General features: G+C 41.4%; 1 protein-coding gene across 5 annotated transcripts in view; it reads left to right on the forward strand.

Moving 5' to 3' along the window:
- The window catches only part of SEMA5A (semaphorin 5A), a 422672-nt gene that overhangs the window by 125141 nt on the left and 272198 nt on the right, over positions 1-25333 (forward strand). For all 5 annotated transcript variants that reach the window (XM_074329093.1, XM_074329094.1, XM_074329090.1 and 2 more), the window contains one exon: positions 23877-24073. In XM_074329093.1, coding sequence (XP_074185194.1) covers positions 23953-24073 — 121 coding nt within the window. In that variant the 5' untranslated portion in view covers positions 23877-23952. The remainder of the gene's footprint in view (positions 1-23876; positions 24074-25333) is intronic.

Raw genomic sequence — 25333 nt, forward strand, 5'->3', positions numbered from 1 at the left:
GAGTTAATGATTGTAAAATATTTCGAACAACACTTGGCACCTTTTATGTACTCTATGAGTTAAATACATGTGTGTTGGTTCATTAGAAAACTTGTTTTGCAACACATAATTTCTATAATTTATGAGCAATTTCAGTATTTTCTGCATGTTTAATGAGTTTCCGGCTTGACTTAGTAAGCATTTGTGTAGAGTGGATGTCTCAGGCCAAGAAAACAACTTGAGCAAGTTATGGAAATGTAGAAGTTCCAGAAGTAGAAGAGTCTAGTGTAGGTGGCTTTTTCTGTCCAAGGAGGGGTAGACTGTGCTGGAGCCCAATGCAGAGTTACAGGATTCATTGTAGAGGTGAGACTTACAGCTGATGATAGTGGTGATGGTGATGGGGTGGGGGTGGAGGTGGTGATGGAGGTGGATGATGGAGGTGATGGTGATGGTGGTGGTAGAATAGGTGGTATTGATGGTGATGATAATGGTGGTGGTGATGATGGTGGTGGTGTTGGTGATGGAGGTGGTGGTGATGGTTTAGGCAAAACAGGAGACTCTCCTCTTTACCCCGGAATAACGATTGTGTTGTCTCCATCCAGAGCTTAAAGGCATCTGGCAGAATGCTGTGCAAATTGATAATTAATGGCCCAGTTACCTCTCAGAACTGAAGGAAAGGACACCACTGAGTAGCAACTGGAGAAGAGAAATGGGGGTAGGTGGGGACTGAGGAAGTTTCCTTCCTTCTGTTCTAGTGATTGACCCCTTTGAAGGTCATATAGCATCTTCCACAGGTGCACACCTGGCTTACAGTTTTGTTAACATCTGCAAAGCGAAACAAAAGCAGCCAGGTAGCTGACGGGTCACCGTGTACTTCCCCAGGACATTCGGGCTTCCTGTTCAGGGTTTTGAAATGGATTAGGTGAAGGCTTTGCTTGCAAATCCTGACACTGTTCATTTCATTTACCAAATTCTGCTGTCCTTGTTGCTGTGGTAATTAAAGCACATTTATCTGATTTCCATTCTATAACTGATTTTTGAGACCCACGTTTCTTTGTGGTGAAGTTGTGTGTTGGAGTGATTTGGGATAGTTTGGGTTAGTATGTGTAGGATTTTCTAGCTACAGGACCACACTGGCATAGTAAGTAGACAAGAAAATTGAACTTTGGAAAAGGAATTTGAAAGATTCCCTTTTTATGTACAGTCTTTTTGTTATGTCATAACTCAACAATTTCTTTGAGATTTTAACTTTGTATACGGCAGTAATTCTTAATGGGAAGAAGGGTGATTTACCCACCCTCTCCCCTGTCAACATCTAGGGATATTTTGATTGTCAATCAAGACGGTTGTCTTGTGCTACTGGGCTTTCATAGGTAGAGGCAAGCAATACTGCGGAACTCTATCCAGTGCTCAAACAGCCCCCACAACAAAGACTTAAGCCATCTAAAATGCCAGTAATACCGAGATTAAGAAACTCTGGGGTATAGTGTTTATTCTCTGAGAAATTGGAGAGGATATATTCATCATTCTAGAATCTCTTCTTTTCCGTTTTCTAAATTCCATGACAATAACCATCTAACATTTACCTAAAAACCTGTTTGAAATCTATGTGCCACAAAAAAACCTATTTGCATTGGGCTAATTTTATATCTTTCCGGTATGTTCTCTTGAAGCAAACATTTTCAATTTAAATGTTAACCCTACACACATCTTACGCTTTCCCACATGGTATCTTTATGAGTTCTTCTAAATCAACTTTGTGTATATATTTATTCTCCTTAGATTTTGTTTTAAGCTCCTGAGGCCGAGGGCGTACACTGGACACAAATGTGTAAAATTTCTTTGAATTATTTTAAAAATGTAGTTTAGTGCTCTACATGCTTTGCATATTCAATACATATTTAATGGTAAGATTTGATGCTTGACTCATTTGTATAAGTCAAAATATAATTTTCTTAATATCCATAATTCTTTCATTGAAGAGAAAAAAAATAGTGTTTTTTCCCGTTTTTTCTCCCGAACCATTCAAATCTTACCGGATTTGAATACTGAAATAAAGGTACTTTGTTTCATGTTTGAGAAAATATTGTTAGTCTTGTACTTTTCTGGGCTTTAATTTTGTATTTATTATTTTTAAATAAATCTAAGAGTCTTTATGAGACTGTTCCAACTAGCCAGCCTTTTAGAAGCCTGTGCTATACTCTCTTTTTTTATGACATTTTAAATAGGTTTCCATGACTTTGCTAAACTAAACAGTGACTATACAGTTGCCATTATGAAAATGTTTCTGTTTGCACCAATTCTGCCATAGGGCACGTGGAGTCCTTTGAGATTGAGCTAATTTGTTGGTGACATTTCAACCATGTTCTGTTTATTTAATTTCTAAATTAATTTCTTCCATGTCCATGTCTCTGAGGACACAAAGCAAGAAGCATGTATTAGCATCATCACGGGGAATTAGAAACCCAAAGTCCTTTTCTTCCTGGTAGATAAAGAGAGGTCCCTTGTATTCATCACTTTTGGTCATTTCTGCTGGCCGTTGGCTTCTCACAGGAGTGTAGGAAGATCCAGACTGCCTGTTGAAGGCGGCTGACTTGGTGCCCTCTGGTGCAGGCATTGTTGACCGATACACATCTTCATGTGGTCAATTCAATAACCAGGAGCCATAACTGATATGAAGAGAATCTAGCATATTTGAGGTTCCCTTTTTAAAAGGTCATGCAAACTAATTCGTGATTATTAGCCATCTGCAGGGCACCAGGCACCTTGGTGACTTCTTGCAGGTATCCGCTAATTCACTCCTTGCGATCATCCAGCAAGGTGTGTGTGTGAATTAGCTTTATTTCACCCACAGAGAAACAGCACCGAACAGAACTGAAGTACCTTGGCCAAGGTTCTTACTTCTGTGTTTGACTCAGGTCTGCCCAACTCCAAATATGGTATTCTCACTCTGTGTGTCCACCAGATCTCACTGGCTTTTATTAGAAGTTATTCAGTTCAGTGAGGGTGAAAGGAATTGACCCAGTCCCGGAAGGAATGCTGCCCTGGGCCTTCAGAAACTTGACTTTAAATATTGCTTAAAATTACGAAGGTGCTGCCATGTGAGTGCCAAGTTCGACAAGCCCTGAGTTTGAGAGAATTTAGGGCAGCTGGGTGATAAGGAAGGTTTTTATGGGAGCACGCACGACAGTCCCCATCGTGGATTCCTGTGGAGTTTTGGATCTCTGGGGAGTCCGTTTTTCTGTGAAGCCATTTCTAAGTGTTATTTGGATTCTCAGAAGGGACAGAAATGCTATAACAAGCAGGGTGTTTTGAACACCCTGTTTGGTTTCCTGACGTGTACGAACATAGTCTCAGAGGACAATCCTGGAACTGGCTGCTTGGGCCTGTTGTTTCTTGGTGGGATAAGATAATGAATATGTTGCCTAACATTCTGTAACTCTAGAAGTTGCTTCCAAACCGCATGGCTCCTTATTAAACTGGGTGAGAGGACGGTGCTTGCAGAGCTGGTTACTGTAGAGTCACCCTTTCTTTGGGTGGCTGGATAATCCGTTCTGGAATCTAGTACCTATGCAAAAGGAGGGACACAGCAAAACAGCTCATTACTTGTTGGTTTATGGTCCTAATGCCAGTAACCTCCTTACCTGAGTTAACCTTTGGAGGTCACCTGTGATGGTGCCTCTGGAAGGTCTCAGTGTTTGTTCATTCATTTGTGGCCGTTTTCTTCCTGTGATCTCAAGAACTCACTACCAGAGGTTAGTCTAACCTTAGTTTCCACTCCTAGCAAGGGGCAATTACTTGTCTTCAAATTGTGTGCCAGTGGGACCCTCATCATTGCAAATATACATTTCAAAATAATTTGATTAAGTAAGGAATCTAGTGACATAGCGTTAGGGACTTTGGACTGTTACCAAGTCTTATGAATGATTTACCTTGGCTCAAAGATTTATTGCAGGTATTAGAAAGTTAGGGGCACGCAAGCTGCAATTTGAGTCCTGTTTTTGTCTTTCATGTGTACACACACACACACACACACACACACACACACACACACACACAGAGTGGAGAGTGCTAGTTGAAACCCCTTGACATTATGACTTTGATTAGGAAACAATTCATTGGTGGGTTTTGCTTAGTTTAACCTCACAGCAGGTAGCTAATGAAAGCCTGTATCGCCACAGTTTAGGGAAATAAGACAGCCCTGGATTTTATAGATGGGAAACTGAATACAGGAATCCTATGCGTGTCTTCTGAAGATGATTCACAGTAGGATGATGGGCCTGGCTTTGAACTTGGATGTAATAAATACCATGTAGGTTTATAACTACACCTTTACTGTGTTTCTGAGCCGTTCCAGTGGCAGAAGAGAGCTGCCTGTGTGTGTACTGTTTCTGTTTCTCTTTTCTCTGATTCTCTTTTTCTATTTTATTAAGTTGTTTATGTCTAATGCTTAGACCTCTGAGCACTGACAAGGAATACTCAGCAAAGAGGATGGGCTCATTTTTCACCAGAGTATGAGATGCCTTAAAATGAGGGGTTGTGATTTTCATTACAATGTGACAGCAGGTATGTGTTAGTCATTGCGTGCTAGTCAGTGTGAGATGGTGCATGTGAAGAATTTAATATTATAATCTTCACAGCCATCCATGGGAAAGGATAATTCATATCTTCATTTCGCAATGCGGCAGTGGAGCCTTGGAGAGTTTAAGTAACTTGCCCAAAGTCACCCAGCCAGCAAGGCTGGAAGCCCAATAGAGGAGCGGACTTCTTGACCCCTCCGATTCTGCTCATTTGTCTCACAAACATTGGCTGTATCTGCGTAACATTTAAGGCCTAAGCTCTCTACGGTGATAAAAAGGTGTACTAACTATAATAATGAGTGTCTTGTGTTGTATTGGGGAATTAAGTTCCTGAATAATTATATCACTTTGTAAGTGGAATGATAAAGTCTATAGGCGGTGGGTTTGGGGTGCAAGGTGGAAGGAAGAATTAATTCTCATGGGGAAGGAGAGTGGGTAAATAATTAAGCTTTTGCAGATGCATTTCAGGGGCCAACGCAAGAGAGGAGTAGCTGGAAAATTCTACTTTGGTGAAGGTATTGTACATACAAAGAGCAGAAGGGTGTGTGGCCCTGAATTTGGTGGTGTCCCAAGGATGCTGAAGCTTGCGTGGTGCCGGGTGGGAGGGGAGGCAGGAGTGGGGAGCGAGATTGTGCTGCATCTCTCTGGTGGAGCTCACAGACTGTGCACAGGATCAAGGGCAGACGGTCAGGACGGAGGTGTTTAAGCCATATTGAGGGGAGAGAAAGGGATTGGAGTGAGGGACGATGATTCAACCAGGACACTGGCTGGGGCAAGGATCAAAGGGCACTCAGCAGGTTCCATCGTGGCCACTATGCACATGTCTGGTGATACATTCGGAGCACTAAAAGCACGGAAATATGTGGTCCCCATGAAGACCTAACAGGGAGGTGGTACTACTACCTTAGAGAAGGGAAGAAAGCTGGCAGGGGTTCCTGAGCTCTTCTAGTGTCCCCAAGCAAGAAGGGAACGGAAGTCAAACTCACACCTGTCTAATCCAGAAATTGCCCGAAAGGAACTGAATGTTTACAATGGATTTATCATTGATAGTCCTTGGCTGTGAGCAAAGTCACCTTAGTTATTAATTGCAGGAATATGTGGATATTTTGTGGATCATCCTTCGTGAAAAGTGTGGGCCAACAGGATAGGGTTTAGACACCTGAGTCCTGTGTGTGTGTGTGTGTGTGTGTGTGTGTGTGTAGAGTTAATCGTTTTAAACATACGGTTGCAGCAAATAAGGGCATGACTTTTTGTGCTATCTACTAGTACAGATGACTGGCTCCCCCTTCACATGTGGGGTCTGTGTGGCCTGGGACAGGCTTGCGTTGGGTTCACCAGTGTGCGGAGACAGTGTGCTGGCCTGCTCGGCGACACTGGTATGGGGGGATGGTGACAGCCAGGAGAAGAGGCAGCTGTTCCTTATGACCATGTTGTTCTGAGCTCATGACCCTGGGCTAATTCTCATCCCTGAAATTCCTTAGGAAAACTCCCATGGGATGAAAAGCTTGCCTGGAAAATCCCCATAGGATGAGAATCTTGCTCAGTGGTCAAGGAATTAATTTGCCAAGATACACTTGCCCAAGATTTATGGGCATGTGATTTGGGGAAAACATAACTATTTTGTGATCCAAAATGCTAATTTGATAGTTCGCAGCACACTGTGACCTCACTCTGTGGGAACTGTAGCGGATATGGGGAGACTGATATTTAAGAGCTGAGAAGTAGGCCACAAGGGACCACTGATTCCAAGTCAATTACACAAGTGTTGTGTGATGGAGGCTTCACATCGGGGGGTGGAACCTGTCTGTGGTCCCTGAGACAGTTTGGAGAGGCCAGAAACATTCTCGTGGGCTACCATACGGCACTAGATCTTTCGTCTTCTAAGAACTCAGTGCTGTGAGCAGTTCAATAGCAGAGCATTTGTCACGTGCAGTAGTTGAAGTAATGTGTCCAAATGTTTGGACACCGCTGTCACCGAGACTGCCCAGCCACCCTCATGGCCACTGGTTCTTCCGTGGGCTCTTCTCTTCGGAGAGTCAGCGATGCTGGAAAAAGCCTTTCCTTTAGCTCTCTGCCCTAATTGCTTTAACGCTGGAAGAAGCCCTGGGAAAAGAACGGACACTTCTATAAAGTGTGTTGGGGTGAAGAAGTGTGTGCATACTTTTAGGGATTGTCGGAGGGTGTGTGTGGCAGGCATGTTGGAGACGGCAGTCAGTTCATGGGCTTGGAGCCAGGTGTCCACCAACACAATTATTAAGTAGGTAATAGGACATAAGTGATATGAACTATGAGGCAATTTATAATGATAAAGCATATAAGTTATAAAGTCATTTGTAATTCTAAATAGTGGAAAATACTTAAAATTATTGTACTCAGTTGCTTCATTAATACCAAAGGGGCAACAAGCTATCTGGATAATTAGTACACTTCAGCCTAAAAATCTGCTTTAGTTAGGCTTAAAAGTGTTGAATAGGAATGTCAACTTCAGGTTGGTTTTTGTGTGGCTCTTTCCCTTTTTTGCTATACCTGTGGCTCACCCAGCCCCGTCCCCCTCACCCCCCCCCCCCAATTTATGTCATGCTAACGGGAACCCAGCCTATGAAAAGCCCAATATATGAAGAGCTGTCTCCTTCCGTATGGGCTCCCACAGTCACTGCTACCCCCAAACAAAACTGCTGAAGCCCCTCCTCCCCCAAATGGAAACAATCCCCACAGTCCGTCCTGGGAACCTACCAGACTCCAGCCGTCTTTCTCAGCCTCTAGCTTCTGTTCCGGAGCCATCATCGTAAGAACCTGGTAGCCTGAGTTGGAATTTGGATTTTTTGCTTTTTGTAATAGCTTTACTTGATATATAAGTCACATGCTGTAAAATTCACTCTTTTAAAGTTTACAGCCCTTTTCATATATTCACAGAGTTGTGCAGCTACCACCATCTAATTTTAGAATATTTTCATTACCCCCAGATGAAAACTTGTACCCATCAGCAAAAACTCCCTACCTACCCAATGCCCAGCAACCACTAATCCATATTGTCTCAATGGATTTGTCTGTTCTAGACATTTCACATACATGGAATCAGAAAATATGTGGCATTTTATTTGTGGCTTCTTTCATTTAGTGTGGTTTTCAAGTCCATCCATCCATGTTGTGGTAGCATGTATCAGCATTTTATTCCTTTTCTTCCTGAACAATACTCCACTGTAGGATATGCCACATTTCTTTATCTATTCACTATTCATTGGGATTATTTTCCCTTTGGACAATGGTATTATTTTCCTTTTTTTGGACTATTATGAACAGTGCTGCTGTCACCATTCATGTACAAGTTTTTGACTGGGCATATATATATATATATATCTATATATATCTATATATATATAGATATATATCTATATATATATCTATATATATATATATCTAGCAGTGGAGTTGCTAGGTGAATGGAATTAGTTTTCCCAGAGAGCTATGTATTTTAGTACCATGTTACATTCAAAATGTAGCATATACTTTACAAAATTTGAAAATGTGGTGTTGATACAATACGGTTGCAAAATTGTCCAACTCTGTAAAGCAATCAGTCTTTATACCACTGGGGGTACAGGATTGCACAGTGGTTTTTCAGCCAACATGTGTGACTTCAAGTCCTGGCACTGCTGCTTTCTAGATTGACGATGACCTGGGGCTAAAAGGCTGACTTCTCTGAATCATAGTTTCTGGTCCAGATTAAACTCAGATCTGTGATTCTCAAGCTCTTATACTTTCTTTTCAAAGTTTTTCAAGTCATTGCATGCAGAAAATGGTAGCATTTGCGTGGGTAAATTTGGTGAGTGGGGGAGACTTGTCACCTGGAGACTGAGGGGGTTGGTCCCTGGTACACCTGAATTGCAGTTCTTCAGTATCCTAAGCCATGCTGGATACGACTCTGTTGTACCACGACTTGGCTGCTAGGAAATGGTTTTCTCAATGTGCCTGCGCTCTTGCCCCTTCCTATAACCTCTCTTGTTCTAATCTGTGGGAATCATCATTAACCACTGGAGAAAAATATTGGACAATAAACTAAGTTTTTGAAGGGTTGCGATCGCACTGTATTTTATCTTTCATATGGGGTGTAGAGGAAGCTCAAAAGATAAATGAAGGGTCTAGTGATAGTAATTTTGAACACTTTAGCTCAGAATCCCATTGGGAAGTTATGGATGACCACCACCAATGCCCGTCATTGGATCTGGTGTTTGATGCCACACCATTGTCATGTTTTTTTCTAGGCTTTGGAACATCATATAGTATTTCTTGATTTGTCTTTTTCTGTGCTCACTTCAGTCAGCAGGTCTTTGGCCAATATGCAGCTTAGGTAAAAAAATCTCGTTTCCTACTATGAGTAAACTCTTTCGCCGTGTGGAATTTCCTCTAGAGAACTTGGGTATATCATCTGGTTCTATTTTATTTTTATCTGGAGCTGAGAGTGCTGGTCAGCTTTTCTCTCAGCAGAGGACCACTCAGATGCTCTTGAGTCAGGGAGATGCCTTTTCACTGGCGATCTTGCTCTGGCGGGATAAAAGCATTCTGGTTCCTTTAGAATAATCACCAGTTGTCTTTGACCCCATCTTCCCTTGTCTACCAGGCATGGTCCAGCTTTAGCACATGTAACCCATGTGCTGAGACTGGACTTACTAGATAGAGCTGCTTCTGTGCTCTGCTGAGGGGAATGAGTCACAGACGGGGACATGTCATCCTGATTCTGCTTGGTAGTATTTCTTAGCAAAAGAATCCATTAAAAAATTGTCTCTGATGATATAGTCACATGTGCCCATTTGCAGTAAACTTGCAGAACAGCCCTTCGAAGTATTAAAAGTAGGCATAACCCCACATCTCAGAGCATTCTAATGATTCAGTGTATTTTCCTCCAGATGTAAGTTATAACAGTGAAGACCCCACATTGTCAGGTCTAACGGTTACTGAGCCCTTGCAGCAGGCCTGCATTGTTCTACGTGTTTCTCGTCGATTGCATCATCAAATCCTCACAACCTTATGAAGAAGGAACAAAGGTTATTCCCACTTAAAGGAGGAAATACAGGACAAACAACCAGCAAATCCCTTGCTGGGGTTTGCATCCACTTTACAGTCAGACCCAGAGCCCAGGAGCTCAGTGTTTGTATGTTTATATTTCAATATGAGAATGTTTAAGTGTGTGCATACACCTCAGCATACACTTGTGGGCGTGTGCTTGTGTGTGTGTGTCTGGGTGTGCGTTTGTTCATAGGCCACGCACAGAGTTTAATTTCCTGCCGATACACTTCGTAATATATTTTATTTCTCATGTCCTTAAAATTTCACTTAAAAATAGTGCCCTGTCTTCCTGATATACTTAATTTGTATGGAAGAATTTCCGTCCCCTAAATAGAAGCTTGCAAATCCTGGCTTGTAACACATAATAATCAGACTAGGAGGAAATACAGTTCCATGCAAATCTTTGTTAACACCTCTGATAATCCTTCAGAGACTGAGCTAGAGATGAAACTAAAAGGCAAAGTGTCTGAATACTTTTAAGCCCCTTCAAATGTGTGTGTGTGTGTGTGTAATAAAAAAGTATGTTTTATTAAGCAGCCATCGCTGCCACGAAGTGCCTCATGTTTGCCTTTTAAAAATGGCAATCATGAAACAGAACTCTACAAGGTAGAAACAAATTTTGTTTTGGACTTCTCAGATAGGTAGCTTTCTCCCACAACTTACCAATTTCTGTGATCCATGAGATTAGTCACTAAACTCAATAGATCTGTCTGTGGTCCACTGCAAGGAGGTGGCTTCAAATGGTGAGTGTTGTGCTCTGGATACATCGGACTTTCCAGAATGAGGCGTTTGTGAGTTAAAAAGCTGACTACCTCCAATCTCATCTCCGTGGTCAATGAGCTGCTTCTTGTGCCACCATGGTTGTAATCAGAGAGAACTGCAGGAATTTTCCAGAACAGTGAGATTAAGCATAACATCTGCCTCTTACATATCATGTTAGAGAAAGTACATCACTTTCATGTATGCACTCAACCGGGAACACAGTCTATTGCTTATCGACAGAACAAACATGTGTGCCAAGGTTTCCTCTAATCGTTTCACAGGTGTGTGCTATTTACCAAGCTAACATGACAACTTTGAGGACAGAAACTCAGTATGGCCGTGTCAGGATGGAAAGTAGTTGTCAATGCCTGTGTGTGCCTGAGTGTTTCTTCTCAGTATAACCAGAGAGCTTTGCGTAACACAGTTTATCTGTCAGGGCTTATAAAACCCATTTCATTTCCTTAGGTAAGAGTGAAGAGTCCTCCCCCTACCCCAGGTGAAATGAATTTAGTAAGTAAAGGAGTGGCAGGGAGGCTCCAGTCTCAGAACGTCCATGACTGACTCAGTTTACACCCGAATGGCATGGGTTCTCCTCCTAATTCTACTGCATGACAGCAACAGGACTTTTCTGTTCTGCTTGGAGAATACTTATGGGCAGTTGGCCTCTGCTCGTCCACGACTGTACCTTCTAACCACCCCTTCTTTAACCTGTCCTGCTTTCGCACTGCCCTGCAGCAACGGTTTCTCCATTATTTCCGACTCCCTCATACTCAGTAAGTCAAACCTGAACTGATTCTAAATTTGTACCGTAGGGCTCTAGTCTCATTAGTTAATCCACAAAACTGATCTCACCTCACTCCTTTGTTTTAATCATCAATATTTTTATTCACACTAAATTATAAAATAAATGCATGCTTATTGAAAATTCAAACAATATAGAAAAGTATAAAATACCCCCGCTGCCTCGGAGTAATCAGAGTTTTCTTCTACCTACAAACATATAAGCAGAGAAATCATTTGGTTAATTTTAGTCAAAAATTGGACCTTTCTCTCTTTTCCTTTTTTCTTTATATCTCTATAGATAAATAAATAACATTTACACTATATTATTTTTTTTTCCACTCAACATCATTACTGGATTTTTATGGCAGTGGATAGATAGAGTCTTACTTAAACTACATGGGTTTTACAAGCTGCATAATATTTAATAGTATGGATGTGGCATAATTTATTTGATCTCATTACTTATATTAATAACGTTGGTCCTTTCAAGCAGGTAAATGTGTTTGCTACCCTAATTCTCGGTAAATTCTACCCTGAGACTCCATTCCATTTCTCTGCCGAAAGTGTCATCTTTTAATTTCCAGTCCATTTACATGATTCCCATACTCCAAACCTTCCACAGCCTTTTCCGATATTTGCCTGATGCTTCTTTGCACTATTTGTTAGTGGTTGACTGACCCCTCTATTCAACAAATATTAGGTATGTCCTATGTACAAGGAGCTGTGATGGGTTGTGAGGGGCTGCAGTGACAAGTGGGGCTCAGCCTCTCCTGTGTGGCCCTGCAGGAACGCCAGGTCAGGAGACAGAAGAAGCCACATTCCATGGTAGAGTGACCTGAGGGCCCCAGAGACAAATCGCAGGAGTCTGGATGGAGTGGCCTTGCTTCTCGGGAAAGTGGTTCCAGGGATGGGGGAGCTGGTGTTTGATCTGGACCGCAGAGGAGGTGTAGGTTCTGATGCATTCGTGGAGGAATGTGTTCTGGGCAGAAGGGCGGAAGTGGAGCAACCAGTGGTCTAATACATCTGGGTGGTTTGATCCTGGAAGTCGAAGAAGTAGAGAACTACCTCTGTTCATTCAACATTCACACGTTTTCACATTAGCACTACTGGGAAGTTTGTTTACATTTCCTTGCTTTTTTCTTTTTTCACATAGTTTTAACAAAGTCAAAGTATTGTTTAGTTTTGCTTCTTTTTTTCAGTGAATATTGATTTACTATAGTATATACAATTCTTGACTTTTTTTCTCTCAATATTATGTTTCTAATATTCATTTACATTGTATGTAGCTGGAGTCCATTCATATTCACTGTGAATAATACACTATAAAAATTTCCATTCTCTCAGTGGACACTGAGAGATTTCTAGGTTTTCGCTAGTACGAACACGGCAGCTATGAAGGTTCTTTTACAGGTTTCGTGGGCAGATGTGGAATTTTCCTAAGGCTGGGGCAACCCACCGTCACAACTCTTATTAAACAGTAAACTACTTTATCATTTCTTTGTAGGAAGACACTAATTTGGTTGTTAGAAAATTTTTTCCAACAAGATTAAAAAAAACCATTTAAAAAATAGTCCTAATTTCTTTATATGTATTGAATTTTTTTTAGTGCTTCTTCACTGCTAGGGAGTACCCTACATCCTTTCAAATTAACTCATAAATTGTAAGCCATGGTATTTATCTCCATATTACAGATGATGGAACCCGAGGCATAAGGTTAATAATGTTGGAGCTGGCACTGGGACCCAGGCCATCTGGGTCCAGAGTCGGTTGTCTCCTAAACCAGTGTTGGTGGTTAGGATGGATCGCTGGGATACAGTCGGCGGAGGAACACCAGAGAGAGTTCTTAACCTTTCGCATGGCAAAGTCAGGCGCTCAGATGTCCTTTAGCTGTGTTGAACCCCTTCACTCTGGAAGAACAGCATGTCAAATTGATGCAACGTGACCTTCCTTTTTCTGGACTTACATTTAGGAATTGTCGCTTTTGTGTTTTCATTAACATATCCACCATGGCAGAGCTTTTGATATTTTGAAATACAGAAGTAAAACCCTTGGGGATTACTTTTCAACCGTGGAGACCTTTATTGTGATGTCCTGAATGACCTTTCCACATTTCAGGCTAATGCACTGAAGAATAAACTACCATATGTTCACAGCACATCTGCATTTCCCAGCATCACATTACGTGCTAATCATCGGATGCTTTTGTGGCGGCTAATTGAAGGTCTTTATTGACTTGTTCTTCTGCAATCTCACCTAAGAGACTGATTCCTTTTGAGCACACTTGTAGTTTTCCACAGAGACTTCTAAAACACCCTGAACACTAGTCAGCGGCACCGGCAGAAAGCATCTAGGTTTTCACAGTGCTTTTCCCTTTACTTGGTCAAAGACTCCCTTCATTTCTTTCCCGCTAGTACCTAGTCAGTAAGTCGATAATATTTGTATGTGTGTGATACTCTCTTCTAGGCCCTGGGGATGCCCAGGGAACAAAACCAAGGCTAGCTCACTAGTTGCTTATATCCTAGTGGGTTAAACAGGCCATAAACAAATATATTAACTGAGCAATTTCAAGTGACATGAAGAAGAGAAAAATCACAGATTCTGGGGGAGAGGAAGAGGCAGGTGCTTTAGCAGGTCTTGCTGGGGAGGCCTTTCTGAGAGGTACCATTTGGGGGAAACCTGAGTAATGAGAAGGAGGACGTAGAGAAAGGACCTCTGGACCTAGGGGCCAGCATTGATCTCTGAAAGGTAATGATCGTCTTGGGTAAAAATACTCCAGAGAAGGTCCTTGTATGTGTGTAAATCTTGCCCAATGGGGTCTCTGGTTCCAGAATCAATGAATGATGCTATAGCTGATTATTTACTGAAATTCACGTTCCCAAGGAAACATGTATTCAGGCCCAACATGACGTCAGTTGGTAGAAACAGAGCATTTGCTTGCTTCTTCGGCGAGGTGATCCGTATGTGTAGCAGGGCTCCCAATCCCTAGTCAACTGACAGTTATTGCAGAAATGAGGTGTAATGGGGATGGTGTCTTCAGAACAGCAAGACGACCCTGAGGCTGGGGGTCAGGGACTTGCCCATTCAAATTGTTAGTTCTTCCATTTATCTGTAGGGTCTCCTTGTGTCTTGCCTCCATATCTGTAAAACAGGAAGGAATGAAAATGCTTATTTTACAGGTTTACTTAAGGAAAATAAGAGATGTATTAATACTGTACAGAATCATATACCCTGCTTTGCAGTTTCTTATATGTTATTATTCTCTGATAAGTGGAATCTTTGATTTTGACGTGATATGTCTCAGTATTTTTTTTCTTCTGATGAGAACTTTTAAGATTCACTCTCAGCAACTTTCAAGTAGGTAAACAGTATTATTAGCTATAGTTAATTTTTTATTTTAGCAGGGATTTCTTATTCTTGTTTTTAATCAACTGACCCAAAAGTAGTAATTAGTGCTTTTGAGAACTTTTTTTCTTTTTTCCCCAAGACCAAAGATTGTAACAGGTTTAAATGAACTCTAATATACTGACTTTGCCATGTCTGGTCCATTGGGCCTAATAGATGTCATCAGATATCATACACAAGGGTGATTCCCAAATAAAATTGGAAAACGCCAAATCAGGGGCCTTTTCATTAAATATTCTAGTTTCCCCAAGTGTATTAGCAGTCTTTTATCTGTAAATTCAGCTGATAATATTCACGGTATTTGCATTTCCATGTTAGATAATGAATCTGATGAATTTATTCAGGTATGATTGATAACATGCTCCTTTATTTGTCCTTTGACTTTTCAAGTGGTTCTAGTGAATTACAGCATGCCAGAGTAACTTCTCTGAACCCTTCTCAACCATTCAGGAGATATGGTGATATCTTCTGTGTGCTTTCATGCTTCCAGGCCCAGAACACTTCCTCTTTTTAGCTGGTCTGCCTATAGTAATCCCTTCATCTTTTTGACCATTAACTGGGAAATTATGACATTTAGAAAGGACATTTCTCAAAACCATTGGAATCCTTGTATTTGGACCAGATGTTAAGAGAATTTTGATGGAGGAATAAAACATCTGTGACAGTGGATAGCACAGTGATAGAAGGAAAAGGAACACGGATAGCATTTTATTAGAAGGATAACTATTGGTAAGAAGTTAGAGAGGTGTATGTGGGCTTGCCATATTTTCCTCCATCATCTCATTTCTCGGGTGGTGACTGTTTGTCTACACTATGTCCTGTGTTGTGCAGGGGTTGAGATTCTCACAACTGTGGTTGAGAATGGGGCAGATACACAGACAGTTATAGTTCAAGATTGTAACAACTACGGTAGGAATGAGTATGATGTATAGTGGGGCCAGGTGGGAATGAGGGAAAATTAAAAAAGAAATCAGAGAGGGCTACTAAGCGATGAAGCCTAAGGATTGGGCAGGGAAACCCGTGTTAGCTGAAAAATGGCTGATGTTGCAGAGGTGAGAAATAGAGGGGCTTGGTCAGGGTGGGGAGGAGGGCATGATTCTAGATATGAGTGAGGGAAGAGTTGTCAGAACATGGTGACAAAATGACAGAGGAGCTTTGGGATGGTGTAGGAGGCGGAAATCGTGAGTTAGTCCTCAGATTATTAGTTGGATGGCTGAGTAAATGAGACTAAATAGACCCAAAGAAGACAGGTGACGAAGACAGGTATTGAGGTCATCTTTGGATGAGGTTCTTCTGGCTTATTTATGTGAAGATGTCTGTTTTGATTTATGGGTCTGGATTATGTACAAAGAGCTTGAAGAAAGTGACAGATTTGGAAGTCACCAGTTTTTAGAAAGTGTGTAATATCATGTGAGTTGGAAGAAGACAGGCTATTGCGAGTGTGTAGACTGAGAAGACATGAACCTTCAGAAGAGACTGGGGTGTACGTTCATGAGGAGCGTCTTGGCTGCAACAGGGAGATTCAGGTGATAAGAAAACCAGGGAAGAGAGGGCTTCTGGAGATATTGAAAAGAAAGGGTTAATGGGCACAAATGCCATGGAGCTGTCCCCCTGGATTTGGGAATCTGGAGGTGACCAATGATGTTGACAAGTGTAGTAACAACAGAAAGATGTGTCCTCTTCTTCCAGCTACCATTGTGTGCTTTTGGATGCTGGCAAAGACGCTGCACCTTCTATTTCACAAGAGAGAAAGTGGCATTCCAAGTCCTGCTTATCTTAACTAAAAACAAATGGGAGCTATGAATAATAATTTTCACACCATGAGAGTCATTTATAATTTGATTACCTTATTGTATCCATATGAGTTTCCTGCCCTGAGGAAATGTCTCTGGATAAGTCTCTTAGAAATTGTCCATTGTTGCCTTAACGACCCACTATTTAAGTTTTCTTTCTTTCTTAGAAAGGACTGTTATTGGTGTAGCTAACGCAGAAGTAGATTGAATGAACTTTCACTAGGTTTTAAAACCTGCTGACAGATAAAATTAATATTGCCTTTGTGTAAATAATAATTTTATCTAATGGACTTCATTTCTTTTTATGGTTCCTCTAGGCGATCTGGAGCTAAACAAGGGGGAAAAGGCAAAAAGTGTAATAACAATTCCCTTTGAAGAGAGATATAAAATAAGGTCACTGGAGCCAAACCATTATTGAAATGTATAAAATAGTTTAATGTTTGCTTTTTCCCATTTTATGCTATGAGGTCATTTTATGTAGCTATAAAGTTCCATCTCATCTCTTTTAGGTATGATGAAAATCTATGTGTAACAAAGCCCACCTCTTATTTAGTTACTTGAAGGTGGCAGCCAGGGGTCCTTCTGTAGTTAAGGGTGGTCAGTGTTTTCATTAACATATTCCTAAAAATGTTTCACTAATTCATCGATGTTAAGCCTCTTTTGGCTTCATCTTGAAAGTCAAGGCACATGTATTAATATCATATAAAAACATCCAATTTTTACAAAAAGGTATGTAAAAATTGAAGGTGCATCATTATGTCTGGTAAAGATCCTCATATCCCTTATAGAATCAACATCGTAACGAGAAAACTTTAATTTCACTTTATTTCCTAAAGAATAAAAGGTTCAGTTATTATGTTTGAAAAAAGTTTACAAGGATCTATTTCCTTGAACACTGTGTATTAACTAAGTTTATTGTTTTATTGATTTTTCATTGAATCCAGTTTCCTGCTCAGCACCTAGAATGTGTGATAACCATTGCAAGGGAAGAACATAGATTCATTCAGTACCTTGCTTCTAGCCCCGAGCACATCAGACTGATTGGCCTGAATTGTTTCTTCCTGTTTCTTTGAACCCTCTTAACTTGACCCCCTTCAGAAGCCACAGCTTCTGTCTTCGTCATCCATTCAGAGGGAATTCCTCCTTCTTCTGACTTCGCTAAGACTTTGTTGCTACTTCTACTTGATATTTATTGAAAAACAGATTTTTGCTTGCTCGACTACTCTTCACTGTGACCTTGAAGTACCCTCACCGTGTTGTCTCCATCTTCACCCCCATGTGTTGGAGTGCTGGCCCTGGCCCAATGTCAACAGGTGACATTGTTCAATATGGCTGGTTGGTTAATTAGCGACACCCCCAAGACACTGCTTGATTCCATGCCAAGCGTTCATCCCTTAAGATTAACCCTAGAGACCTTGTGGCCGTAGTGTGTGGACTGAGCAACGTGAGCAGGACAAGTAAGTAACGCATGCAGAGAGCTGGGGGCAGCCTCATCCTGTAGGATTGACGTGGCCGCCCCTACACACTTGATCTTAGGGTGACCTGTGAGATGCCTTTAGCTTGGGCCTTCTTATCTCAGCCTGAAAGTGAAGAGAGAGACTAGATGATTTCGACCTCCCAGTTTACCTTTCATGTTCAGTGAGTCCTTGACTCATTTCCTCTCTGCTCTGTGCCAGAGGAATGAATAAACCACCTGGCAGTGGTGCTTGCTCAGTGGCAAGGGGTGGGTGAATTCTAAATACTCCACAGAGCATTGGCTTTGTGATTTCTGATTCGTTCAGGCAGCCTATTCAGCACGGGGGAACACATAAACGTGGGACTGTAACCACGTATTCAACCCGTACATTGCTTATGATAAAAAGATGTTAAAACGTAGGAGCACTAAAGGTTGTAGGCCAGTACGTGCAACCTTTGATGAGGAAGCAGACACTGTGATTGGTACATCGGGCTTCCCGGGCAGGAGCTGCCACCGTGGGCCGGAGTGGGTGGCCCCCTGTGTGCAGAAGCTGGAGGTCAGCCAGACCTTGCTTAGTGGGAAGACTCGGGGCAGGTGTGGGTCCCACGGCATCAGCTGTGTGCACATGCGTGTGCAAGGCTTACTCTGCGGGTTCTGGCGAGGCCACAGGGGCTGGAGGGGCGCCTTCACAATGGGAGTAGTGGTGGTGGCATTGGGAAGAGACCGGCTATGAACGAGCAGTGTTTTCTTTGGCACACGATGGAGGAATCCTGAGTTTTCGAATAGGGCTTGGCTGTTTACCTGGCAGCAGCTGACGATTATGCAACAGACACTGTATTGGGCTGTGCCAGGGTGTGTGGGGGTGAGACCAGGTGGTTTATTCAGGTGGTGTAATGATTCTCCAGTGGCTCGGCCACTGTCCTTTTGGGCTGGGACGTCCGTATGGCCAAGCAGTTCATGGGATCCCATGGATCGGGGCCAGGAGATGGGGAGAGCAAGGGCAGATGCAAACATTTCAGAAGAGCAGGGCTTCCCTCTTCTCATACAAACTCTGGCCGTTGTATGCCCGATGGTTCAGTCAGCGGTAGCTTGGCATAATTCAGAGGCACACGTGCACCAGTCTTCTCCACTTGGCCTTGGCCCTTTGACACTTAGGATGCTGCTGCAGGAGGTGTGGGCACCGGCTTCCGGCATCCTCTCCCTGTCAGCTCACCTGACTTCTTTGTCGACTCCATGATGGAAGTCCTTACAGCCATCAGGTAGGGGACAGACCCGGGCCCCAGAGGCTTTTTATGGACTCTGAGATGTGCCAACAGATCGGGCCACTTCCAACTTTATAGTAGGTCTAAGAAGAAACCCAGCCTCCTCTGAAAATAAATACATTAAGCTTCTTTGGATCCGTTTTTATTAATAACTGGTTAGACTTTGTTCCCTAAGCAAAACTTCTTATGTAAACATTCATTGTTTTGATTTCTTCTTTTTTTTTTATCTGACAGCATTTTTTAAAGTAAGAGGAACAGTTATTTTCTGTTCTCCAAAGCTTATTCATGTGTGGTGTGGGTGTGAATGGGAAATGTTATTTATTGCACACACACTTATATACAGAATTTTGCTTATTTATGTGGAGCTTATAGAGAAATCCTCCCACATCAAGAAACTAAAAGGAAGGCTTCGTGGGTTTTGAAGTAGATGCAAAAAAAATGTTTCTATTTTGTTGCCCAAACTGGTCTGCTGTAATAAATCTTCCTATTGGCAAAATCATTTGTTTAGTATTAACTCACCTAATATATTTTTAATTTTCCAGTGATGGTAGGATGAAATTAGAACAACTTTTATTGAAATTCATCCTTTGAAATTTTCTTCATATTTCCCAATGTAGCAAACATTTATTAGCATGACTTTCATTTTTATTGAAATTTTGCTGACATGGCTCAATACGAATTCAGTTGGGTGATTTATATAAGTGTATTTTAAAATCATCTTTCAAGTTTAGCTTACTTAATTTCTAAAGAGGGAGAGGTATATTGATACACAAAAATCAGAACTTCTCAACCAGGGTCGAGTGGCAATGTCTGGAGACAATTTTGATTGACACAATGGGGGGTGCAGTGCTTCTGGCAGCTAGTGGGTAGAGGCCAGGGATGGTGCTAAATGCACCGAACAGAACAAAGGATTATCTGCCTCTAAATGTCAGACGTGCTGAGCACTAAAAACCCTGATATAAATAGGCCCCTCCCCCCATCACTCAGAGGCCAGAGCTGCATGATTCAGTGGACGATGGAATTACAGAGTCCAGGATGGAGGGACCTTTTATTTAGAGCAAAAGCTTCTTCAAATAAGAGACATTAAAGGAGTTCACCTTGCATGGCAGGATACTCGGAAAAACTCCCTCTCTAAATGAAGACTGTGGAGGCCCTTCCCTGGCACCTTACCACGAAGACCGTTTATAGTACCTTTATTTTCAGAAGAAAGGTACCATGTTATAGTCTGAAAATTACAAACTTCTAAAAATCACCTGCTCTCATTAAATGTGCTTCCCTTCGTTTTCCATGGCAAACACGTAATTGCATCTCATCACCATTGAAGTATGTGTCCCGTTTTAGCTGTTCTTACATTTGACACGGCATCTCCTCCTGCTCTAACCGTCACTTTCCAGATCCCAGGGAAGGACCGTTTCAGGCACTTGTGCTGTTTTTCTCTTCCTTTGCTTCAGAAGGCAAAGATGTCCGAGCTGAGATGAGAGTTCATGGCTATTGTAAACTTGGACAGTTCCGATCGGCAGTTAACCTGTGTAACTCATTTCATAGGTAAAAAATAAGACCTGTGCCTCCATTATCCATCACACAGCACTGTGCCTGAGCAGCAGTTGTGGACCCATTGGACAGGGGCCCCCGGCTCTACATTCCTTCCTCCACCTTCACGCTCAGCGTCTCTCGCTCCGACAGGAATCGCATGGGGCTCATCACGGTTTGCAGCCCTGACTCTTGTTTCTCGGCTCAACTTGAGTGTTTCCATCAATGGGAGCTTTTTTTTTTTTTTTTTTTTTTTTATGGTTCTCTAACAGCTTGGATTATAGTTATTTTACAAGGCTACCTTACTTTAAAGCGTATTAGTCTTTTAAATTATTCATAATTTTTGAAGTCTCAGAGCTCCCAGCACAGTAATTATAGAGACTGTGAAATTTCATGTACCCTCAAATTTATGTTGCTTCATCTTGAAATCACACCATAGATTCATGGCACCCTCCTTTTGGAGATGAGACCCCCTTCCTTCCTTCCTTCCTTCCTCCCTCCCTCCCTCCCTTCCTTCCTTCCTTCCTTCCTTCCTTCCTTCCTTCCTTCATTCCTTTTATAACCACTTTCTTTACCCAGATCCTAATAGCTTCCCACCTTTGCTTTTTCTGGATCTTCTTCTATCTGATAATCTCTCCCTCTTAAATCTCCAATCTCTTATCCACTCACCACTTCTCAAAAAAGCAGCCACATTTAATAATGTTTTCTCTACCCTAAAAATGTCCTAACTGTGATCTTTCTGCGCTTCTCTGATTTCACTGAATTTTCTTTGGTTACCTAGCGTTCAGGGGAGCCATGTACGTTCTAGCCCATTTTCACTCCATCCATTCCCTTCCTATATGGCTTTTGTCTCTTGTTCTGCTGAAACTACCCCCCCCCCCCCAAGTGATCAATGACTGTCTGTTGATTAAAACCATTGGCCTTCACTCTACCTCATTGGGGTGCAGACCAGGCCTCTTTTTAAAATGTGTTAGTTTTATATTTCAACAGAGTTTGATCTCCAGTTTTCCCTTGATGCTCTGTTTCTGTTTTCCTTCTCTCATCTTTGTGTGGTGACTTTTTAAATTGCAGCTTCTAAACAAACAAACAGTTCTCTTTAGTCCCCACCCCCATTCCTCTCATGGCTTCCCCTGGTGATGAATCTTTACCTTATCCATGATTTTAACCCTTCCAAACATTATATGAAGTCTCTGATTTTTTTTGTGTGGAGTATCCAGCCTGGATTTTCCACAGTCTGCTGCATTTCCTTAAATAGTCTCTTAGCATCTTAAACCCATGTGCACAAAGCTAAATGACCATGTTCTCCTTTAAACAAAACTCTACTCTTGATTATCATATTGAAATGAATGGCATTACCATCCTCACAGTCACTCGTATTCTCTGTCTTGAGTCCATCGTGCTCTTTGCTATTAGGTTGGTGCAAAGGTAATTGTGGTTTTTACTATTTTACCTTTTAAACCATAATTACTGTTGCACCAACTTAATATCTATTCCTCCAAACTTTGCATATTACAACAACAATCATTTTCTCACATTTCACACGTTGGGGGTTGGGATTTTGGACAGGGCTCAACTAGGTGATTCCTATACTCTCATGAGATTTACTGAAGTCACTCAGTGGCTTGCAGCTTTCCTCACATATCAGGTGCCTTGGTGGGGATGGCTGGGAAGCTGGGCTCAGTGGGAAATGTCTCTAGGCACTCCTATATATGGTCTCTCTAGAATGGCAGTCCCAGGGTAGTTGAACTTCTGACCTGGTGTCTCAGTGGCCAGATAACATGTTATAAGAGTTAAGAAGTGGAGGTTACCAGTCTTTTAGAGTCTGGGCTTGGAAACTAGCATACTACCACTTCTGTTGTATTTAATTGAGCCATATAGTCACAGAGTCAACCCAGATTCAAGAGAGGGGTCATAGACCTACCTTTCAATGGGAGGAAGATCAGAGAATCTGTGGCCCTCTTTAATGTGCCATACATTCCCTAACCCATCACATTGAGTGTTTGCCTGAATTTTTAGTTACATTGACACAACTTGAACACAAGTCACAGCTTCATTTATTTCTCTTCTGAATACTTGCAGTGGCTTCAAATTAACTTCTCTACCTCTGTGCTCTTCTCTACCCAATTTCCTATGTACACTGTTGTAGGAATAATTTTATTACTATTTATTCTAATGTAATATTAATATGCTATGGTAGCTTGTGGCCTAAAAATAGAGACTTCAGACCTTAGTATAGTTTGCTTTTCAAATCTTAACCCCACCTACTCTGTAAGCTGCCTCCTCCTCCTCCCCTTTATATCTCCTGGCATCTGGGTCAAATATAGTAAACCGTTCCCAAAACACATCGCCTGTTCCTTCCTCTGGCCCATCCAGTGTGTCTTTTCATCCTCTCCCCTTGGCATGGAATGTACTTCCAGAAATCATCATCTGTTGAAATCCTTTTTATCCTTCAGTATTCGGCTCAAACGTGAACCCCTCCCTGGACACATCCTTGATCCCTCTAAATAGCAGCGGTGCTCTCAACTCCCACAGCATTCCTGATTTTCTTTTTTTATGGTTTTCTAATGGCTTGGATTATAGTTAGTTTTACAAGCCTACCTTATTTTAAAGCATATTAGTCTTTTAAATTTTTCATAATCTTTAAAGTCTCAGAACGCCCAGCACAGTAATTTCATTTCACCTAGTAGGTGCTCAATAAAGATTTTATTTGATTCTCACTTGGTCTCTAGCCAGCAACTTTGCAGGTAGGTGATCTATAAATTTCAAAGGATAAATTCACCGAATGTGGGTGATTTTTAAAAGTTGGGTAGCATAATATTAATCAGCTAGTTAATAAAAGAAAATGACCATAGCCTTATTAATAGGGCCTTTTGTATATTAAACAGGAAGGGCAGCAGTTCTTAGGGTTTCCACATATAGATTTGTGTTTGTAAGAGGAGACAATGTTCTAAAGGAAGGCCAGTAATGACCACCACTATCAAACTGCTTTCCTTAGGAGTGACTACGGTGTGTTGGCGGAGCTTAAATTTGAACCTTTCTCCTTTTATAATAAATGGGTTATCTCATACAATTATTGGGAGAAAAAGAGGTCCTTTTTGAGATACACATATACTCACACATATCTGACACAAGATCTAGAATAAGTGCTACTTGTCTAAGTCCTCTAAACTTTTTTTTTTTAAGGTAGTGATGGAGCTTTACCAAAAGGCCACCGTCAACAAATCTGAACTCGTGTTCATGCAGTCGTTCTCTTTGTGTGTTCTAGGCACTTTCCACACATGACGGGAAGACGAGCTTCTGGTTAGAAGACACGTGCCCAGACTCAAAGGCTTCTGCCCACCATGAAGGGCACCTGCGTCATTGCATGGCTGTTCTCAAGCCTGGGGTGGTGGAGACTCGTCCAGCCAGAAACAGACGCATCTCAGTGCCAGAGAGCGGAGCACCCGGTCATTTCCTATAAAGGTAAGGGACTAGGTGCCCCGACGGCCACGCCACCACTTAAATGCACTTCCCATACTCAGTGACAGAGGACAGCAGTGCTTTTGGCTCTATTATTCTGTGGCTCTTGTTTTAGACATTATTTAAAATAGGAACAACAATGCAAAATTCTCCGTTGCAAGAATTTCATTTCCAGAAATTGATCGCTATCTCAAGAAGACTTCAAAACCAGAGTTCTCGGGGTTGGAAAATCCCACTATTGAGGCCACCTTTATTTAACAAGTGCTGCAAGCATTCAGGCGTTTGAACCAGGGGATAAAAATGTGACCCACAGAAATAACACCAAAATCAAGGAAAACAAAAAATTCCTCACTTCAGCATTTCCGAACAAAGCCTTATTTTTGGCATAAAACTTATGCTTTTGTCTTTACCTGGCATTGCACGGCAGACAGAATTTGTTTAATGTCTCCAGTATCTCTGTGGATTTATAGGATTAATTAATTAGTATGTATAGCTACTCATTTATTCTTTCATTTATCAAAATTTATTCAGGGTTCTTATTACTCTGGGCACTCAGCATTCAGGAAGAAAAATAAATTAGTTTTTGTCCCCGTCCTCAAGGAACTCACAGTTATATTATCAAGCTAAGTATAATTAATCAGACATTATATTTGAATAATGCATCCAATAAATAGTTTTATTTTTGTTAGTTTTAAACTTTGTCTTGAAAAATTTCAAATAGATACAGAAATAGAAAGACTGGTCTGAGGAACACCCAGCCTTTGTATTTATTAATTCATGGCCCACATTTTGTCTTTTAAATCCCCACCCACGCTCTACCCCACACCCACCAAATTATTTTGAAGCAAATTCAAGATATCATATAATTTTATCTAAAATATTTAAATTCATGACTATAAAAGAATGCGAATTCAGAATAAAATTATCATGGAAAAAACAAAAACAGAAATAATTCCATAAAATCATCGTTCAGTGAGTATTGTGAGATCCTTGATAGCTCATGAATCCTTATGTATTGTTTTTAGCAATTGGATTGAAACAGGATCTGAATGAGTTCATATACTGCAAATGACTGGTGTAGCTCTTGAGTGTCTTTTAATATTTTACTGTTTTTTTTTGTTTGCTTGTTTTTCTTTTGGTTGTTGTTGCTCTCCTTGCAAATTAATTATTAAAAACAAAACAACAAAAAAAACTGAGCTCTTTGTCCTGTAGATTTTCCCGCAGTCTGGATTTTGCCAACTGCATCCCATTTGTGCCGTTCTG

Source organism: Rhinolophus sinicus, linkage group LG03 (assembly GCF_036562045.2).
Source record: "Rhinolophus sinicus isolate RSC01 linkage group LG03, ASM3656204v1, whole genome shotgun sequence".
NCBI lineage: Eukaryota > Metazoa > Chordata > Mammalia > Chiroptera > Rhinolophidae > Rhinolophus > Rhinolophus sinicus.